Genomic DNA, 16,783 nt, shown 5'->3' on the forward strand with positions numbered 1-16,783 from the left:
GCCTGCTTCTGATTCTGGCGGAGTAGCAACCGGTCATATTGTGCTTCGCAGTGGGATAGAGCACAGAAATAGCAATAATACAGGCTATCAACGGCTCGAGTAAATTATCACACTACGTACTTAGTTCATTTGTCTGAAGTTTGAGAAGCGCGTGAGCCGTACTTTGATGTCGAACGGAATCAGATATCTTCCCTTGCAGTGCACGTCATGGATTCAAGGTTTCGCCGATGCCACTATTAATGTTATCCTTGTTTTGCCCCTTCCACTTTCCTTCTGCCCCCTTTCCAGCAGCATCTGTAATTACTCCGGGCAGATACAGCCATGTCTGACAGCGCTCAGCGCAGCTTCCGCTCTCAACTGTCCTCATTCAGATGGGCCAATTCAGTCCAAGACGACTCTCAGCCTGCTCCCCCGCCCACAACCTCAAATCCTTTTTCTCGAGCATGGAATAGCGTTTCCGGGTACATACCCCTCCGAAATGAAGGCAGTAGTCAGGAGGAAGAAGCTTATTTCGCTTTGAGTGTGAGTAACCTGGGCACACCGCATGTGGTGTTTCTGGAGGCTAATGGCTGATACAATCGTCAGAGATGGGAAAGGTGTGTGCTTCCTTCATGCCCCTTCTGGCTTTCCGAACAAGCTTAAAACAAGAGACTGATATGCTATACCTTCTACATCTAGATTCCTTGGCTTTTTGGCTTGTTGTGCTGGTGGAATAGCATGTTTTGGTATCGCATTCCTTTTCCTGCCCATTCGTATGTTGTCACAGCTTCAAATAGGATACTTTGGTCGTCATAAACATATTTATTGACAATCAATAGTTGCCATCAAACCACGGAAGTTTGCTCTTGCTTTTACCCTTGGAAGCTGTTTGTTTATGCTTGGATTCGCCATCTTACATGGTCCTTGGAACCGTATGTTGCTTCCTTGCTAGGCAGCCGAATTCTGACACTTTTGTTCATAGATTTCAAGCATATTCTTTCTCCAGAACGACTTCCCTTCTCACTTTGTTATTTTGGCTCTTTAGGCCTCACCCTTTTCTTCGCCATCGGTATTAGATCCACCATAGGTACACTCCTGGCCTCAATCATACAGGTCGTTGCCCTGCTGTCATACGTGGTAGCTTATTTCCCAGGAGGTATGACTACTTTGAGACTAGGAGGTCAAATGGCTATGAGAGGCGCGGGGAGCCTATTACCAATCTAATAACGTGATGCGAAGTGATTGATTGATAGCTAGTAATAATGCTATCATCAGTCGTCCGACATGAATCCTGCATCTATCTATAGAGAAATAATAATGAAATCAAACGGCCGTAAGGCATGCGGAAACCCAATGGTACATATACAATGCGATGAGAAACACCACGATTCTTAAGCGCTCTTCCAGCCGCAGCCCAAATTCACCCCTTAAGCTTGACCTTGCACCCCAAGTTCGGCAAGCACTTGTGTCTTCTGCTCCGCTGAGAGACCTTCTAAGATTCTCTTGAAACCAGACATGACACCCTCCTGGTTGGTCCCGCTATGATTATCGTTAGAGCGAGACAGAAACTAGAGGTATAGTAAGACTTACACCCAGGAAACCAAAGTGTCAGAACACCATTCGTCGCGCACTCCCTGGATGAATGACTCAATAGCTTCTCCAGACTTTTCGATGTACGCAGCCACCTCGCTGTCGCTGGAAAGCTCGACGGGAATGAACTGCTGGAGAAGCTCTTTTCGCTCAGGATAAGTAAGACGAGGATTGGCGTTTTCAAGCTTCTTAAGGATACGCTATAGATGACATCCTTGTTAATGGGCTTTACGTCAGAATTAACGTCTCAACTCACAATCTCGCTTAACTTCCTTCTCAAGGACCAGTAAATCGCACGACGAGAGTTCTCCCAATCACAGGGAATACAGTCGGCTTTAGCCTTCATTCGACCACTTCGGTCGTCTAAAGCTACGTCAGCGACTCATCGCACAACACGAGATATTTGAATACTAACGGAGATCGGCGAACTCGAGAGCGATGGATTGGTAAGCGGGGCCCAGATGTTTCTCACGAGCTTCAAGCTTAGCTGTCGCCGCAGCCTTCTCTTCAGGAGAAGCGCTGGGGTTCTCAACTTCCTTCTTGAGTCGGGCGTACTCCTCATCCAATCGCGCCATGGTAGCCTGGACCTTTGGCTTACGATATTTAACTGTGTGAGGTGACTGATTAGCTTTGCCATACATATGTTAAACGGTAGTGGGACTTACCCTCCACAATACCCTCAGGTTCCAAGACACCGCCCCTAGACTCATTGTCGACAAACATGGTCATGTGTTCAGGGTTGATGGATGGGTCTAAAACTACCCATGCACCACCTCGCAATTCCCCATTGGGTACGAGATAGACAATGACAGGGTGTTTGTAGCTACTGAGACCGTCGACGATCTTGGCACCCTCCTTGAGAATGGCTTGCGCCATATCGGACATACCACCGGAGAAACCTCGGAAGTTAGCAAAGATAACAAGTGGGAGGCCCTCGCGGTTGGCATCTTCGATGGCAGTAGCAGTCTTTCTAGAGCTGTCGGGGAACCAAACGGTACCAGCAAGGGAAACGCGGCTTTCTTGAGAGTTCTCGTTCGCGGGGTCGGCAGGGTCGACGCGCTCGATAGATCGAGTCTCAGCGGCAATAACTGCCACGGGTATACCACTAATTCTTCCTCGACCAGTCACAATGGTTTGAGCCCAGCCGCCTATGTAACTGTGTCAATTTTGTCATCGCAAGATGAGAAAAACAACTATTCACTCACCCATCGTCTCAAAGAAACTGCCGTTATCTAAGATACCAGATTTCCAGCTTTGCACGCCATCAACGTCCTCACTGCAACCAGACAAGAAGTTTCGAGGGTCGTAAGCGGCCTTGGTGGGCTTCCACTCAACGGCTCGGTCCCAGTGATCACCAGTAGGCAGGATTGGGATGGCTCGACCACGTTGCTCTATTGTAAATCAGTCACGATTCATGAGCAGCCGATTTGTCTAACCCACCAGGAATGAACATCAAATAGTTGATGATTTGTAGAGCACCATCCAAGTCGCTGCCCGCGGTCAAGTGAGAGATACCGTTTTTGTACATGATCTAGGGCAGTACATTAGTTGACTTGTTCCCGACTGCTTCATTTAGCTCACCTGAGGACCACCCAACTGGATGTTACTCGTGTACACCTCCTTACCCAAAACTTTGTTGATAGCTTGAGCACCAGTTAAGATAATCGGTTGACCCTCTACTTGAACAACACGTTGTCCCAATCTGACAAGATAGGCACCAATACCAACTGATCGTGCAGTTACCATAGAAATGGTAAAGATGTCATCATATGCCCGGGAGGTTTCACCCGCAATCAAACCGGAGCCTCGTAAACATTCGACACCCAGACCGTCTTTGAGACCAATAACGGACACAAGCTTATGCCTCCTCTCCCCATCGACCTCAATTTCGTCAGTGATCACACTGCCGGGCCCCATGTCATTAAGCTTCTCAAGATTGGCCGGTGTGAGGTAGAGATAGTCAAAGCCTTTTTCGGGCTTGCCAGTTTCACGCCAAGCAACATCGAAAAGAGCCATGACTTCCTCAGCCAGGCCAATACGAGCACCAGAGTTTGCGGAAAGGTAAATTCGAGGAAGACCGTGCTTACGGGCATACTGGGTCGCCTTGTAGAAGAATTCATCTTCAATTGGACCGAAAGACCCAATCTGGTAAGTGATGTCGTTAGAAATGACGACGACTCGACGGCCTTGGGGATACTCGGGTGTCTTGAGGGTGTACACCCAGGCGACCATACCGCAGGTGTTGAGGCCAGGAGCACGATTCACTTCCTGCAATTCACCATGCTCGTCAAAGACCAATTCGGTAGCAGTAAGCAAATCTGATGGAATCTTGATGTTGGGCAGATAAGCCTGGAGATTATGCCATGCTTTGCCAGTCGCCTGTCGGAAAAGGTCTGGGAAGTCATAGACATAAGTGGTACCGATCACGTGAGCTTGGTATCGACGAGGCTGGAGAGACTCCTTGGTCGAGTAAGGGAAGTTGACAGGCTGGAGATGGAATTGACCGCTCTCACCAATGGACTTAAGGATGGACTTGCCCTTGTCGTTATCGATTTCCTGATAAGCCTCATACTTAACTACAAATCCTGAAACATTCTCAATGAACGATCGGATGGGTAAAACGTTCCCTTCCTCGTCTTCAATAACCACTCTGATCTCCGCCTGAGTCACACGCAACCTCCACAGCCTCTTGCCATGACGCTCAATGAAACCAGCCAACGCCTCCTGGAGGTCGTCAAAGGTGACATTGAGGTTGTAGACACAGTTAACCATGATGTGGTTACAGTCGGCTTGTCGGTGCTGGGAGCTGACAACTTCAAGGGTATCAAGGACGTCGCCTACAAGCCGGTCTGTCTCAGAGATAAGGTACTCTTTGACCTGCATGTTTCCTTGGAAACGACCTGGTCGAAGAAGCGCTCGCACAAAGAAGCGAACATCAGAAGTGTTCTCACGGCCAACCGCATGGTAAACATGAATTTGTCGGTTAGAAGAAGGCTGAGGAGTGATCTTGAAGTTAGAGAGTCGTCCAAGTTCAAGCTGATAAGCAAGAGCAGGCTCGATGTCTCTGATAGCTTCTTCCTCCTTCCAATAACCCTCAACAGATTCGCGAAGAGTCACGTAGGCCGGGTATTGGTCCTTGCGGCAGATTACGAAGCTGACTCGTCGGATACCCTTCCCATTAATCTCCGCAGCATACTGGTTTGCAAGCGCGTGGAATCGCTCGTTGAGTTCACTGTCAGACATTTGTTCACCATTAAACAAACGTAGGGCGACATTCATAACATGGGGATGGCGGGCGTCCTTTCCGAATTTTTCGATGTGTTCAGCATGGCTGAAGGCGGGGTACATGGACAGGAGTTTAGCAAAGCCTTGCTCAAGAGAAGCCAAATCATTGTACGAAGTCATGAGACCAAATCGGACGGGCTCAGTCTTGGTGTTGACAACATAGCTGAGGTCAGACATGCTTGCAATACGGGTGAAGTCCTTGGTAGAGTCAACACGAGGGGTGACCGGCTCACTTTGATGACCGCCAAGCTTGAATCGCCATGTGATGATATGAGGCTCGCCACCTTTTTCACCTGCTTCGTAATCAAGGTGCAAGACGTTGTACACTCGGTATGCTCGTCGGACGTACACTTCGAGGGCAGCAAGGGCAACCCAAGGATCATCATGATCGAAGAAAGTGGTGAGCACATCGAAGACGGTGTAACGAGAGTCGGTGACCTCCTTGAGAACATCAGCCGAAGGCAATCGATGGCCGGAGCCTTGTTGGCCGTAATAGCTGGTAGTGACAGCAGCACTGAGAAGTCTCTCCAGTTGGCCAAGTCTCTCCTCATAGCTCGGGAGAGATCCGACAATCATCACCTCCTTAGCCTTGAGCGCAACCTTGGCGGTGGGCCGACTGTCGAGAGCGGCAAGTCGACTAAGAGCGTCATTGACACGGCTCTCGGGAGTCATGGAGGCACGAGGCGATTCGGACTTGATAATATCAAGCAAAGCAAGGACCAACTTGGTCTTTAAAGCAATCTTACTGTGGGAAAGGACGAGATTAACAACCTGGTCAAGGTCTTTGCAATCATCTCTAAGCTTGAGAATGACGTTCTCTTGAGTACGGGTGGTGTCGGCGAATGGCTCTTCGACGTCGGCGAAGAAGCTTAGCAGGTCCGCCCAAGTCTGCCACTCGTGAACTTTAAGTCCATGTGCGAAGGCATCAATCAGAGCCTTGAGAGGGGAAATGGCCGCAATAACCTGAGGGCGCTCTTTGGGCAAGACGTTTTCTTCGACAAACACATCGATGGTACGTTGAAGCTTGCGGCTAGGGAACTCAAGCTGTCCGGCACGGCAAGAATCCAAAATGCTGCGGATTTCGTCCTCGAGCTTTTGCGGAATACGACCGCTGAGGGTGGACATGACCCCCTGAGCGTTAGAGTACGGAAGGTCGGCATCACGAAGGGCAGCCTCGACCACACGAAGCGAAGAAAGGACAGAGGCACTGTTATCATAGCCGGAAAGGTTGTCGTAAAGAACTTCAAGATGCTCGCGCAAACGTTGATGAGGCTTCGTGCCGTATCGACCGTTCTTTAATTCGAAAGTTGGAAGAATACCCTCGAAAGGCTTAGCGAATTTGACCTTGGTAGGATCGTCGAGGGTCAAGATACCGAGCAACTCGCCGGAAGCCAGGGTCTGGCCAGGTTGCTTCATGAATTGAGCGATACCGCTCTCGCTGGCAGTCACTGGCATAATCATCTTCATGACTTCAATCTCGGCATAGGCATCGCCCGCATCGACATGATCACCAGAGTCAATGAGGTACCGAACAAGTTTACCGGGAGAAGGGCTTCGGAGCTGACTTGGGTCCTGCTCATCTTCAATAAGAGTGGTCTTGGAGTCCACGGAAAGGACCATGGCGCCAACTTCTTCTCGGAAGTAAACTGTGTGAGAAGCACCGCTCAGGGAGATCAGAAGACCACCATCGCTGAGACCTCGGCACCCGACAAAGATACGACCGCCGTTGAGGTAGAGAGTGAAAGAGTAGGCAGAAGACTTGGCCATGGCAAATGAATATCGCACATTCTCGTAAATGAATTCACTCTTGAAGAAAGTCTGGAGAGAGTCTTTAGGAGGAACTTGACCCTTGTCAAGTACCGATTTGTACTTAGCAAGTGACGCTTCGTAAGCAAGGTAAGCCTTAACTACAGCGCCGCAAACGACAGCGACAACAGGGTCCGGGCGTTCAGAAGTCATACCCTCCGCGATAAGGCCATCCAGCCATTGGGTAGTAAGGGTGTTGTTTTCAAATTCTGGCTTCTCAAGCAACTTGATCAAGTATTCAACCGTCGTTCGGAATTCACCGCGGATGCTCAACTCCTTGAGCGCGACGACCATCGATTTCCGGGCCTCACTTCGCTCCATGCCGTAGGCAAAAATGTGTCCGAATTGAGAGTCGGCATATTCATGGAGACCACCAGCAGAGGACACGGAAAAGTAACCCCAGACGTTGGAGTTGGAACGGAAGTTGAGCTCGGTAAGGTTACCGGAAGAAGGCTTGAACCCAGCGTCGGGGTTTTCACCAGTGATACGACAAGCAATGACATGGCCCTTAGGAGTAGGCTTACGCTGAGTGTTGACGGACTCAGGCTTGCTACCGTCGAAGTCAATTTCTGTGATGCCGTGAGGGTCCATACCGTAGAGAGTACGGATGTCTCGGATTCGGTGGAGAGGAATACCCATCGCAATTTGGAGTTGAACCGCAGGAATGTTACAGCCACTGACCATCTCAGTGGTAGGGTGCTCCACTTGAAGACGGGGGTTCAACTCGAGGAAGTAGAAACTATCATCAGAGTGGGAGTAAAGATACTCGACCGTACCAGCAGAGACGTAGCCGACCAATTTGGCAAGTCGAACTGCTGCCTTCTCCATCTCTTCAAATGTCTCCGGCTTTGCAATGGTGACAGGCGCTTCTTCGATGATCTTTTGGTGTCGACGCTGAACGGAACAGTCTCGACCGAAAAGGGATATGGCATTACCGTATTGGTCAGCGATAAGTTGAACTTCCAAGTGACGAGCTGATCCGGCAAGCTTCATAATGAAGATGGGTGATCCTAAATAATAGATCATGAGCATCTACAACGTTTGAACACTTGATGTTCCCCACCAGGTACTTCGCCGGCAACAGCCTGGAACGCATTCTTGAACTTCTCTCCATCCTCAACCTTTCTGATGCCCTTACCACCACCGCCCTCACTAGCCTTGATCATGACGGGGAACCCAATCTTCTCAGCCCTGTCAAGACCCTCCTCCCAGCTGTGGACACAAGCATCGTCGTATGCTTTGTCAGGAACGGTCACGAAGCCTTGGGGAGAAAGCATTGTGTCGGAAATGCCGGTACCGGACCACGGCATACAGGGAACTTTCGCGTGCTGAGCAACAATGGTGGATGAAATCTTGTCACCAAGGGATCGCATAGCAGATCCAGGGGGACCGATAAAGATGATCTTCGATTTTGCGAGAGTTTCAGGAAGCCGAGGGTTTTCAGAGGCATGACCCCTGCAAATCGTTAACGTCTACATGCATGAACTGACAAAATAACTCACCAACCGGCCCAGACCGCATGCACACCGGCTCGTTCCGCAACATCTACAATGAAATCAACGTTGGCATAGTTGTTGTTGTTGCTTCCACCGGGGACCTCAACGTATCGGTCCGCCATGCGGATATACTCGGCATTGATTCTTAAATCTTCCGGAGTCGCCATGACAGTGAATTCAATTTGACGCTCGGAGCCAAAAGTTTCGTAAGACCATTTTCTGATGGATCTAATTTCCTTAACAGCAGCAATACCATTGTTGGCGATCAAAACCTATAGGACGGTTAGAGGCTGTCGGCGTGCCAATAAGAGAGGTTGAAACTAACCTTAGTGATAACAGTGTGACCGCTGTGAGCCTTGACAAAGTCGGTCACCCGGCCAGAAGGTGCAGACTCGACAGAGTTGGCGCCTGTAAATGCCCGGCGTCAGCAACTTCGCCCTTTCTATCAATTCCGCCGTCACCGCCCAGTGGCCAACAATCAACGGTTCATGTATATACCAGGAAGCAGAGATCAACTCCGGATTGCACAAGGCTAATATGTACACCATAGGGCTCTTCGAGTCCGCATGGCAACCTGCAATACCTTGTTGGTCTTCCGTACGAGCTTAGATCGATCGGTCGCGGCGCGGCAACGGCTGTCTGTCTGAGAAAATCTTGAGTCCAAGCGCTTGAACTTACCGATAAACTGGGCAACTTTGGAATGGTCGTATATGTCTGATTGACCATTCACGGCGCTCCCGTTGGGGGTAGCCGAAGACATGGTTGACGAGATTTCGCCTGTTGGAGTTGATGTGAGAATATGAAGACTGGGTATAGGTCGTGAAGCCGTCACTTCGGGTCGTTTCCGAGTAGTACTATGATGAGAGAAGAAAGAAGGAGAGAAATAGGGGGACGTTGGGGAGGAAACGTGTGGTTGAGGATGAGAAATGTTTGACCGAGGAGTTAAATGAAGCTGAAGGGTACGTAACCTGAATTCCTCGTTCTGTCTTTTGGGGAAGCGAGCGCCGGACGTCTCTCCGGCAAAATCATTCCCCACGCGTATACATAACACTTACGTAACTCTTACCTCCACCCCCCGCAAGCCGTCGTCCCCATGGAAATCGTGCCCATACAAAGCCGACAAGCCCGAAATACCAGCAACAGAAGTGACTGCGTTTGTCTGGAATCATTCATCTATGCCGTCTGCCGTCGGCGATGCACGCATGGTACATCGCTATTAATTAATTAATGTTCCTCGCGTATGGTGTCAATGACATAAACGAAGCGCTTCTTTCATGGGACGCGAAGCTAATAGATGATACGAAGGAATATAAATGTCCTAGATATAGTGGAGATACCCAACAAATAGAGCCAACTACATCAAACCCGGTCGTTACGCGATCGAAACCGAAGTCCCAATCAACCGATGAAATCAGACCTCGCCTGCGCTGTCATCTCGTTCTCACCAATCTCTTTGTTATGCTGATTAACACTTTTTCTTCGAACGAGCCATGTACCGAGAGATATGGTGATGAAGTCCACGACGAGCCAGGCGAGAAGGATATGTATCAAATATGATCTAAGAGGAAGGGGAGTCAGCATTTGAATTACAAGAAACAATAAAGTAGGGGAAAGGCGAGACTTGCTGTTCGAACGATACGGTCAGAGTTGTAAAAGGGCAAGGCGACACCATACCGGTAAATCCAAGGCTGCAACTCATGGGGCAAGCTGACGACGGAGACATTCACGATAATAATGGGCAGAAGGAAGAAAACCATAAACTTGGAACCGAGCACGGTAATTGGTGACTCGGTAGCGAGGCCATAATGGCCATACCAAGAAAAGAGAGAACCACCAAAGAAAGAAATTACCTGCATAAATAAAATGCGCCCCAAACTGGACTTTGAAGGGTAAGTTGACCATGCAGAAGAAGAAAGAGACAGGAAGGTAGAGACAGACAGGGGAGACAAGTCGATAGATGATGTAAGCTCGAGTGGTGAGGAAGGGGGCGATGACTTCGCGAACAGCGTTGTTGGTCATAGTCATGATGAAGGAGAAGATGGGCATGAGCATAAGCCCAACGAGGGTAATAGCCTGAGCGACGGGATGGTCGTAGGGCCTAAGGTTATTCATCGAATACCATACAGCGTTGGTGATCGTCGAGGGCGCCTGAGCGACGAACCTGAAGGCGGTGACATCGTTGGCGTTGTCTTGGAGGTAGGTAGCCGCGCCCTAAGTAGACTCAAAGCTTCTTGGACGTAAGGAACGAGATAGGTGTTGAGACCAGTTTCCTGTCTGGCTTGCGCCTAGAAAACCTCGATGACAGAAGAGCCACTCCAGCTAGAGTCACCATTTCCCCTAGAAGATAAAAGGGCATTGATGCCCACACTCCTTCCTCAACTACATAATGGGCGACTTCGGCAGCGGTGGGAAGTTCAGAGGAGTCTGTAGCAAAAAAGTTGAGGTTGATTTGAGATAGAAGACCTCGAGAGAAGGTCTGGCCGATTTCAGCGTCATCTCGATCGATGACTCTGACGGTCAATTTGTCGGTATATTTGTTGAATCTCCACACTACACTCGTAAGTCAGATGATGTTCATCAAGCATAATTTCGGCACCCACAAGAACCCCAGTAGGCTGGAACACTTAACCACATGACGATGACGGTGATTACTGTTGTAAGGTGTCTATAGATGCATAAAGAAAAGAAAGAGACTATCGTAGAATCTAAAAGAAAGTAGTCACGCAACTCCGATCCCACCACGCCACAAACGATCTCTCCCAGAACTCCGTACCTCAGGCTCCCATCTTCTCGCTCATTCAACAATTACAACAGTAATGCCCGAAATCTTGAAGGCGATCTTCCTGGACATAGCCATCTCCGCGTCCCAAACTATGTTTTTATCAATAATTAGCAGGACAAACCAAGGAGAACTTGCTCACGGCTATATTTGAACTTCTCTAATTTTGGCTTGCCCCCTTCAGGCTCAGCATCCGCAGCTCCAGCGACAGGCAACTCGACGCCTGCCGCTTTAGCATCTGGAGTGTCGTTCGCCTGGGGCACATCGTTTACATCCGAACCGTTCTCCTCGCAAGAGTAATTCCTGAGAGTCTTGCCAGATTGACTAGTTCTAGCTCGACTTCTCATCTTCTCCTTATTTCCATACTCATAATTGTTGGGGGCAAAAGGTTCGGGGACTGAAGAACCGGGGATACTAAGGTCCCTTCACCCGCGATAGGTCGAGCGTTGGAGGTAGATTGAGGACATCATAGACTTGCTGTTAGGGGTGTGCGCGAGATAATATTGTGTTCTTTAATGAGTGTGGCAGTACGGGAGACGGGCATCGATGAGGCGAGAGCTGTAGATATGATGTTGTTTCTCAGTTTTGTTACTCAACCCATTAGCTCATATAATGTATATCATTGGAAGTGTTGCTCTTCTCTCTTTCGGAGACCGAAGACCGATGCCTTTGTAATGTACCCGTGAAGCGAGCGCTTTCTGAGTCTGAGTAATGCAGATTGTACCCCTTGGTGGGATTGCAATGGCTTAGTCAGAGTTGTAATGATCCCTGCCGCAAATAAACAAACAAACAAATATCTATGCCGGTCTCGGTCAAATAGCAAAAAATGGTGGCCGAGCCCACTCGGCTTTTCCCCGGTTGAAGGTACTATAATTAAATATCTCGCGACCTTCTACCTTCTTCACATCCGCCAGCCAGCTGGCTAAATCTCCGGCTTCCGACTTATCAGTCAGCGATAAAACCGTGCCTTATCCCAGCCGAGTGAAGGTTCTCCTGCCGACGGCGTTCGTTTTTCTTCATGCTTCTTCGCTACTTCGTGCTCCGTTTGTGTTACATGCATGCGTATGTTTGTCTCATCGAAATGAGACGTTAACATGAGAAGATACTGCTTTGAAGGAGTCTGTATACTAGCTTAAGCGCAATGATTATTCAATGCTTTTTTATTATACGGCATCAGGAATTCATTCACGCCATTTTTCCGTCTCGCCTGAGAATAGTACACTTGAACAAACTAGACCGGCCCCAGCTCCCACCTCCATCCTGACAAGCTTGAAGGAGACACTCGGTGACATCACGGTTGATGACGATGGCAGCCCTATGTGCTTTCCTCGACAAATATCATGAAGACCTCGGCGGTAAGGATCTTTGAGGGTGAGAAGGAGAAGTGGTCGAAGTTGGTGGTGGCTATCAAGCTTCAGGCAATGTTCTGGTCGACGACGTCCCCGTTGCGGTGGATGGCTCGAACGGTGAGTGTGTCAGTATAGCTTCCTGCCTACCATATGACGGTCGATGATCAAATGGGATACAATGTAACATTTGCAACGGTAATTCACGGGAACCCCAGGATACGAGTAGAGAAGCCCACCACGGAAGGAAGATGGAAATGACAACCCCGCCGCCTTTCTGAACCGTGCCAGCCCTGGATTCCGAACTATACCGAAACTCATTAGCATTCATGCTCTGTGTTTGTAAGTACATCGAACTTATACCAGACTTACAGACTTGGGCAACTCCTTTTTCTCCCATTGCCATTCATTCCCACTAGACTTTGGCTTGCACTCGCATTCCTTGCTTTGGCTGACCGTACTTTGCTCCTCCTATTATTTTGTCTCTAAGATTGTCGTGGTGCATTCGACCTTCCTCCTTTTCATCTTGCTTAACTTTCTCCTCCGTACCCTCAATAAAATTTCCCACTTTCCCTTCTGCGCGATATTCGCACGCTGATAAGGCAAATGTACATAGATTGAAGGCCCTGGTATATGAGTGGAGAATCTGGGCGAGAATTTGGTAATGTACGATAACTAGATAGGCAGGCTGAGAAGATAGGGGCGGTATTCAAAAGAAGCTTGAGTTGCTGGAGTTTCTTCTTGACGTGTTGGGATTGTAAACTGTGGCGCAATAACCAGAAGGAAATGCCGCTGGTGAATCAATGATTCCGTGACAAGCCGTCGTTACCCAAGTTTTCCTTTAATAAAGGACAAAGGTAGCTATGGATTGCCAATAAGTAAGGGAGCTGTATAGAGAGCTATTTGGGGAGTGGCCAGCCACATTATGAAGGAATTTAACCGAGAAAAGAACGTTCTTAACGGGTTTAATTTCGGACATTCTCCTATCCCGATGGTCCATTATTTTGAAAGGCCACCAGTCAAAAGGTAACTGACCTCAAACCGCTGCTGCGCGACGGGTTTCTGCTGATGAGATCTTTGCGCACAGCCCCGATCTGCTCCTCTTCCGCGTAAGCTGTGGGGTGACTTTGTAACTCTGAGACGGGAAAGGCATGCCACGCGAAAGGGTAGGGAAATGTCTTTTGAGCACTCCGAAACGCATTCAGTGCGGAGCTGTGTAATATGGCCACGATTGGAGAGTCCCTTTTGCGTTATGATGAGATCTGTACCGACAAAATAACGCCAGTGATTACTGCAGTATATTCCACGCTCTTCAAAAATACCGAAGGTTTTCCCTGGCATCCCGGAGAGGGGCATGATACAGTATCTTACGGTATGGAGCCCGCAGGGCGTCGCAGTTGGGCTATTCCTTGTCAGTCAGGTGATCGAGCTCTTGGATTACCAATATATTTGTTCACGTCTCTAACCACAAGTGGCCTATGATAAACAAGAGGGTCGTGAGCTGAATCTTAGTAGCTAGCGAAAACATACAGAAACCGAAGATCGAAGGTGAAAGCGACAAGTACGTTAATACGCAACAGCGACAAGGCAAGCACATTAATGCCCGGGTTATTGTCCTCGTCTCAGTACCGAACCTGACCTTTAACATCGACACAAACAGGAGGGATGTGAGTGCTGTTATTGTCCCTAATGTGCGATTGACGAAGGCGGAGTATATTTCGAACTCTCGTGGTACAGGAAAGGTCTTGGTTGATTGGACTATCCAGCGGCTGTAGTCATTATCAATCGCGAGCACTTCAATAATACTACGTATGGAAACAGCTTGGAAGCCTGTACGAAAGGATTAGCTCGATGCCTACATATACAGAAAAACTCACGCCCAGACGGTTCCATATGACCCGCTAAAGGTCTGCGAAGCATGCGCAATCCCAACAAGGCTTTCCAAGAGGAAGAGATAAATAGCTAATCATTGGAAAGGCGAAATGAAGCTCAGAAAGAATGGGTTTCGCAAACAGTTTTTGATCCCGTTCGCCCGACGCGAAGAGACGCGAGGGAATACGCGGTTTTTGGGAAAGCTTTCTCTTCACATTCCCATTCCACCTATCATTTCTCACCACGGCTGCCTTTCTACACGTTCTTTACCGCTGTGTCAGCACAATATCACGCTTCTATCACACCAATCTATCCGGCTTTTGTGTACTTCCAGTACACGCCTTTCTCACAACATCACCGATTTGACGCGTCTTTTCCTCCTTATCATTTTGACATTCCATTCTTAATTCATCATGGCTCCTGGAAAGCAACCGGCTACTCTCGAAGAACTTTCTGAACGGTAAGTCAACTCACGGCCAGGTTATTTTCTCGTGCATTAGGGCCATAATTTTGCTAACCTTTGTCATTAGGATTATCTACTCGGACCGATGTAAGCTTCAATAGTGGTTTCCTTACCAAAAATCAACTTGCCTCTGTTGATGCCTCATCATTATAGACTCAGATGACAGATTCGAGTACCGACATGTTATTCTCCCCAAACAAATGCTTAAACTCATTCCCAAGCGATATTTTGCGTCTGACGATTCTGGTTTGCTGAGGATTTTGGAGGAAGACGAGTGGCGTGGCATTGGCATCACCCAGTCTCTGGGATGGGAACATTTCGAAGTGCATGGTAAGTGTAGATATGCCGTTATATATGTGCAAGGCATTGTTGTGATACGCATGCATGCTGACAAACGATTACTGCAGCCCCTGAACCTCATATTCGTAGGTGTCGGACGAAGGCATAATGACGATCTACTGACACCCATCCGTAACCAGTCCTCTTCAGGCGTCCTCTTGTAAGTCAATATGCATGCGTTACCAAGCGAAACTGATCTCCAATGACTAGCCCGGTTCGAACGCCAACGCCAAACGGCAATAGGTTTCATCAATGGGTTTCATTTGTTAAGGACAGACATGAAGTAGCGTATAGCGTGATTAGTGGGAACTGATTTATTGCTTGTTCAGTATGGAAAGGATTCCTGGTTCATGTTGACTTATTTACCTACTGCCAAGTATTTCTCATGCTTCTATTGTCGGTTGTTCTAAAGGCCACTTCGAGTCAATTCATTCCAACGTCTGTTATTAGTGATGTCGGCCCCCTAGCTGCTGCAACATGCGAGCAGAAACTTAACCACTCAACAATTAACCGCTGCGATGCCAAGAGCCTCAAGGGCTGTTATGCGACTAATGACATGTTATACACAACCGAACTTCGTGGATAGTGCTGGCAGTAGTTGTGTGTAAAGGAAACAAGAGGAACCGATCGCTCGACACTTGCATCCATCAAGGGCACTCATCAAACCTTGCAACATTGCGTCGAATATCCCCCCCGCATTACAAAATGAAGGCTTAAAATGACAGAATATGAGGCAACTGCAGGCGGGGAAACAAGGCAAGCTGCGAGAAGAGTACTCATGCATATGATACCAATGGACAGAACCGCCTACTAATGCGCAGAACTTGTCCCGCCTCCTGAATCTCACATCCACAAGCGGAAAAAACCAATTTGGCGTCGAAAATGACATGCTTAGTCGAAGAGACCGAAGCCCTATAAAGCCGTCAACATGCTGTTTTTTTTCGGTCTAAAGGCAAGCTTCAACACGAGAAGGAACATACCATGTCGTCGTCAGACTCCTCCTTGGCCTCCTCCTTCTTCTCCTCAGCAGGGGCAGCCTCAGCGGCACCACCGGCAGCGGCACCACCAGCAGCAGCGGCGGGAGCGGCACCACCAGAGGGGACGGAAGCGAGCTTGGAAGAACCCTCAGCGATGACCTACGTAAAAAGTCAGCGTTCATTTCGACCCTTGATAATCGCTTAAGGAGACTGGTTTGAGAACAGCAGATTCGATTTGAGCCAATGTAAAACCAGCCGTGCGAAAACTGACTGCACATCCCAGTCTACCTTTTCAGGCGATGTGGCCAGACATACCTCGTTGATGTCCTTGCCCTCGAGCTCGGAGATGAGCTTGGAGAGCCTGTCCTCCTCAGCCTCGACACCAACGGTCTCAAGGAGGGCCTTGATGTCAGCGGCAGAGGGGGAGGCGTTGCCACCCTGTTGGAGAAGGAGGTAAGCGGCGATGAGCTTCATCTACAGCGAATGCTTGTCAGCCAATTTCTCCGAAAACTTCCTTCCGATATATCCTTCCATCCTTTCCTCTGAACCCATCGAGTGCGCCTGCGTTGTCGCTGTGGAGGAAGATACAATACTCACTGTATCTGTATGTGTTTTTTGTTGTCACGCAAACCGATTTAAGCTGCTGGAGCGGGCGTTGCGTTTATTGTAAGAAACCAAAAGAAGACTCGCTGACCCAAAGTCTTCGAAAGTTGCCAGCCGCGAGCGTGAGACCTGGCGGACAATGCCGATGGGCTATTTCCGTGAGTGGCACAAGTTTGGTCAGTTCAATTTAGATTGAAACCCCCTGTCCCAACTTAACGCCGACACATGCGGCCGCTCAAATTGAGGTA

At 48.8% G+C, this 16,783-nt stretch overlaps 5 protein-coding genes and 2 non-coding genes; 3 read left to right on the plus strand and 4 right to left on the minus strand.

Moving 5' to 3' along the window:
* The first annotated feature begins 237 nt into the window (after positions 1-237).
* CNAG_05758 (SFT2 domain-containing protein) lies at positions 238-1,377 on the plus strand. XM_012195116.1 has 5 exons: positions 238-522; positions 586-596; positions 679-752; positions 819-911; positions 962-1,377. Exons 1-5 carry the CDS (start codon positions 322-324, stop codon positions 1,201-1,203), a joined length of 621 nt encoding a protein of 206 aa, XP_012050506.1. The 5' UTR covers positions 238-321; the 3' UTR covers positions 1,204-1,377.
* CNAG_05759 (acetyl-CoA carboxylase/biotin carboxylase) lies at positions 1,142-9,133 on the minus strand. XM_012194973.1 has 12 exons: positions 8,835-9,133; positions 8,482-8,564; positions 8,163-8,428; positions 7,724-8,115; positions 3,151-7,670; positions 3,010-3,100; positions 2,775-2,960; positions 2,235-2,717; positions 1,985-2,176; positions 1,826-1,932; positions 1,570-1,769; positions 1,142-1,518 (listed from the first exon to the last, which is right to left on the minus strand). The coding sequence occupies exons 1-12, from the start codon at positions 8,914-8,916 to the stop codon at positions 1,407-1,409; spliced, it is 6,714 nt and encodes a 2,237-aa protein (XP_012050363.1). The 5' UTR covers positions 8,917-9,133; the 3' UTR covers positions 1,142-1,406.
* Positions 9,134-9,473: 340 nt separating this feature from the next.
* Positions 9,474-11,569, plus strand: CNAG_12675. XR_001045981.1 has 3 exons: positions 9,474-9,832; positions 9,899-10,714; positions 10,768-11,569. It is a non-coding gene; the product is annotated as a hypothetical RNA (non-coding RNA).
* Positions 9,852-11,282, minus strand: CNAG_05760 (endoplasmic reticulum protein; the record flags this gene model as incomplete). The annotated part of the gene is made up of 4 exons (XM_012195117.1): positions 9,852-10,367; positions 10,420-10,706; positions 10,757-10,861; positions 11,060-11,282. The coding sequence occupies 4 exons, from the start codon at positions 11,280-11,282 to the stop codon at positions 9,852-9,854; spliced, it is 1,131 nt and encodes a 376-aa protein (XP_012050507.1).
* A 564-nt stretch (positions 11,570-12,133) lies between the features above and the next one.
* On the minus strand, positions 12,134-14,227 carry CNAG_12676. The gene is made up of 5 exons (XR_001045982.1): positions 14,159-14,227; positions 13,812-14,111; positions 13,317-13,757; positions 12,654-13,264; positions 12,134-12,586 (listed from the first exon to the last, which is right to left on the minus strand). It is a non-coding gene; the product is annotated as a hypothetical RNA (non-coding RNA).
* On the plus strand, positions 13,567-15,592 carry CNAG_05761 (cyclin-dependent kinase regulatory subunit CKS1). XM_012195118.1 has 7 exons: positions 13,567-13,842; positions 13,908-14,613; positions 14,684-14,703; positions 14,770-14,946; positions 15,024-15,041; positions 15,096-15,115; positions 15,166-15,592. Exons 2-7 carry the CDS (start codon positions 14,567-14,569, stop codon positions 15,196-15,198), a joined length of 315 nt encoding a protein of 104 aa, XP_012050508.1. The 5' UTR covers positions 13,567-13,842; positions 13,908-14,566; the 3' UTR covers positions 15,199-15,592.
* CNAG_05762 (large subunit acidic ribosomal protein P2) lies at positions 15,580-16,611 on the minus strand. XM_012195119.1 has 4 exons: positions 16,530-16,611; positions 16,248-16,406; positions 15,936-16,091; positions 15,580-15,867 (listed from the first exon to the last, which is right to left on the minus strand). Exons 2-4 carry the CDS (start codon positions 16,404-16,406, stop codon positions 15,847-15,849), a joined length of 336 nt encoding a protein of 111 aa, XP_012050509.1. The 5' UTR covers positions 16,530-16,611; the 3' UTR covers positions 15,580-15,846.
* Between the last annotated feature and the right edge of the window lie 172 nt (positions 16,612-16,783).

This window comes from Cryptococcus neoformans, chromosome 7 (assembly GCF_000149245.1).
Source record: "Cryptococcus neoformans var. grubii H99 chromosome 7, complete sequence".
Taxonomy (NCBI): domain Eukaryota; kingdom Fungi; phylum Basidiomycota; class Tremellomycetes; order Tremellales; family Cryptococcaceae; genus Cryptococcus; species Cryptococcus neoformans.

What these genes read in the sequence shown, in the direction of transcription:
- CNAG_05761 (XM_012195118.1), top strand. Translation starts at nt 14,567, where the DNA reads ATGGCTCCTGGAAAGCAACCGGCTACTCTCGAAGAACTTTCTGAACG. An exon ending in CTCGAAGAACTTTCTGAACG is followed by an intron (nt 14,614 to 14,683) that starts GTAAGTCAACTC and finishes CTTTGTCATTAG; the next exon opens with GATTATCTACTCGGACCGAT. An exon ending in TCCTCTTCAGGCGTCCTCTT is followed by an intron (nt 15,116 to 15,165) that starts GTAAGTCAATAT and finishes TCCAATGACTAG; the next exon opens with CCCGGTTCGAACGCCAACGC.
- CNAG_05759 (XM_012194973.1), bottom strand. Translation starts at nt 8,916, where the DNA reads ATGTCTTCGGCTACCCCCAACGGGAGCGCCGTGAATGGTCAATCAGAC. An exon ending in TGTTGCCGGCGAAGTACCTG is followed by an intron (nt 7,671 to 7,723) that starts GTGGGGAACATC and finishes TCTATTATTTAG; the next exon opens with GATCACCCATCTTCATTATG. An exon ending in TCCAGTTGGGTGGTCCTCAG is followed by an intron (nt 3,101 to 3,150) that starts GTGAGCTAAATG and finishes GTACTGCCCTAG; the next exon opens with ATCATGTACAAAAACGGTAT.
- CNAG_05762 (XM_012195119.1), bottom strand. Translation starts at nt 16,406, where the DNA reads ATGAAGCTCATCGCCGCTTACCTCCTTCTCCAACAGGGTGGCAACGCC. An exon ending in AGGGCAAGGACATCAACGAG is followed by an intron (nt 16,092 to 16,247) that starts GTATGTCTGGCC and finishes CTTTTTACGTAG; the next exon opens with GTCATCGCTGAGGGTTCTTC. An exon ending in AGGAGTCTGACGACGACATG is followed by an intron (nt 15,868 to 15,935) that starts GTATGTTCCTTC and finishes ACGGCTTTATAG; the next exon opens with GGCTTCGGTCTCTTCGACTA.
- CNAG_05758 (XM_012195116.1), top strand. Translation starts at nt 322, where the DNA reads ATGTCTGACAGCGCTCAGCGCAGCTTCCGCTCTCAACTGTCCTCATTC. An exon ending in ATTCCTTTTCCTGCCCATTC is followed by an intron (nt 753 to 818) that starts GTATGTTGTCAC and finishes GACAATCAATAG; the next exon opens with TTGCCATCAAACCACGGAAG. An exon ending in CTTACATGGTCCTTGGAACC is followed by an intron (nt 912 to 961) that starts GTATGTTGCTTC and finishes TTTTGTTCATAG; the next exon opens with ATTTCAAGCATATTCTTTCT.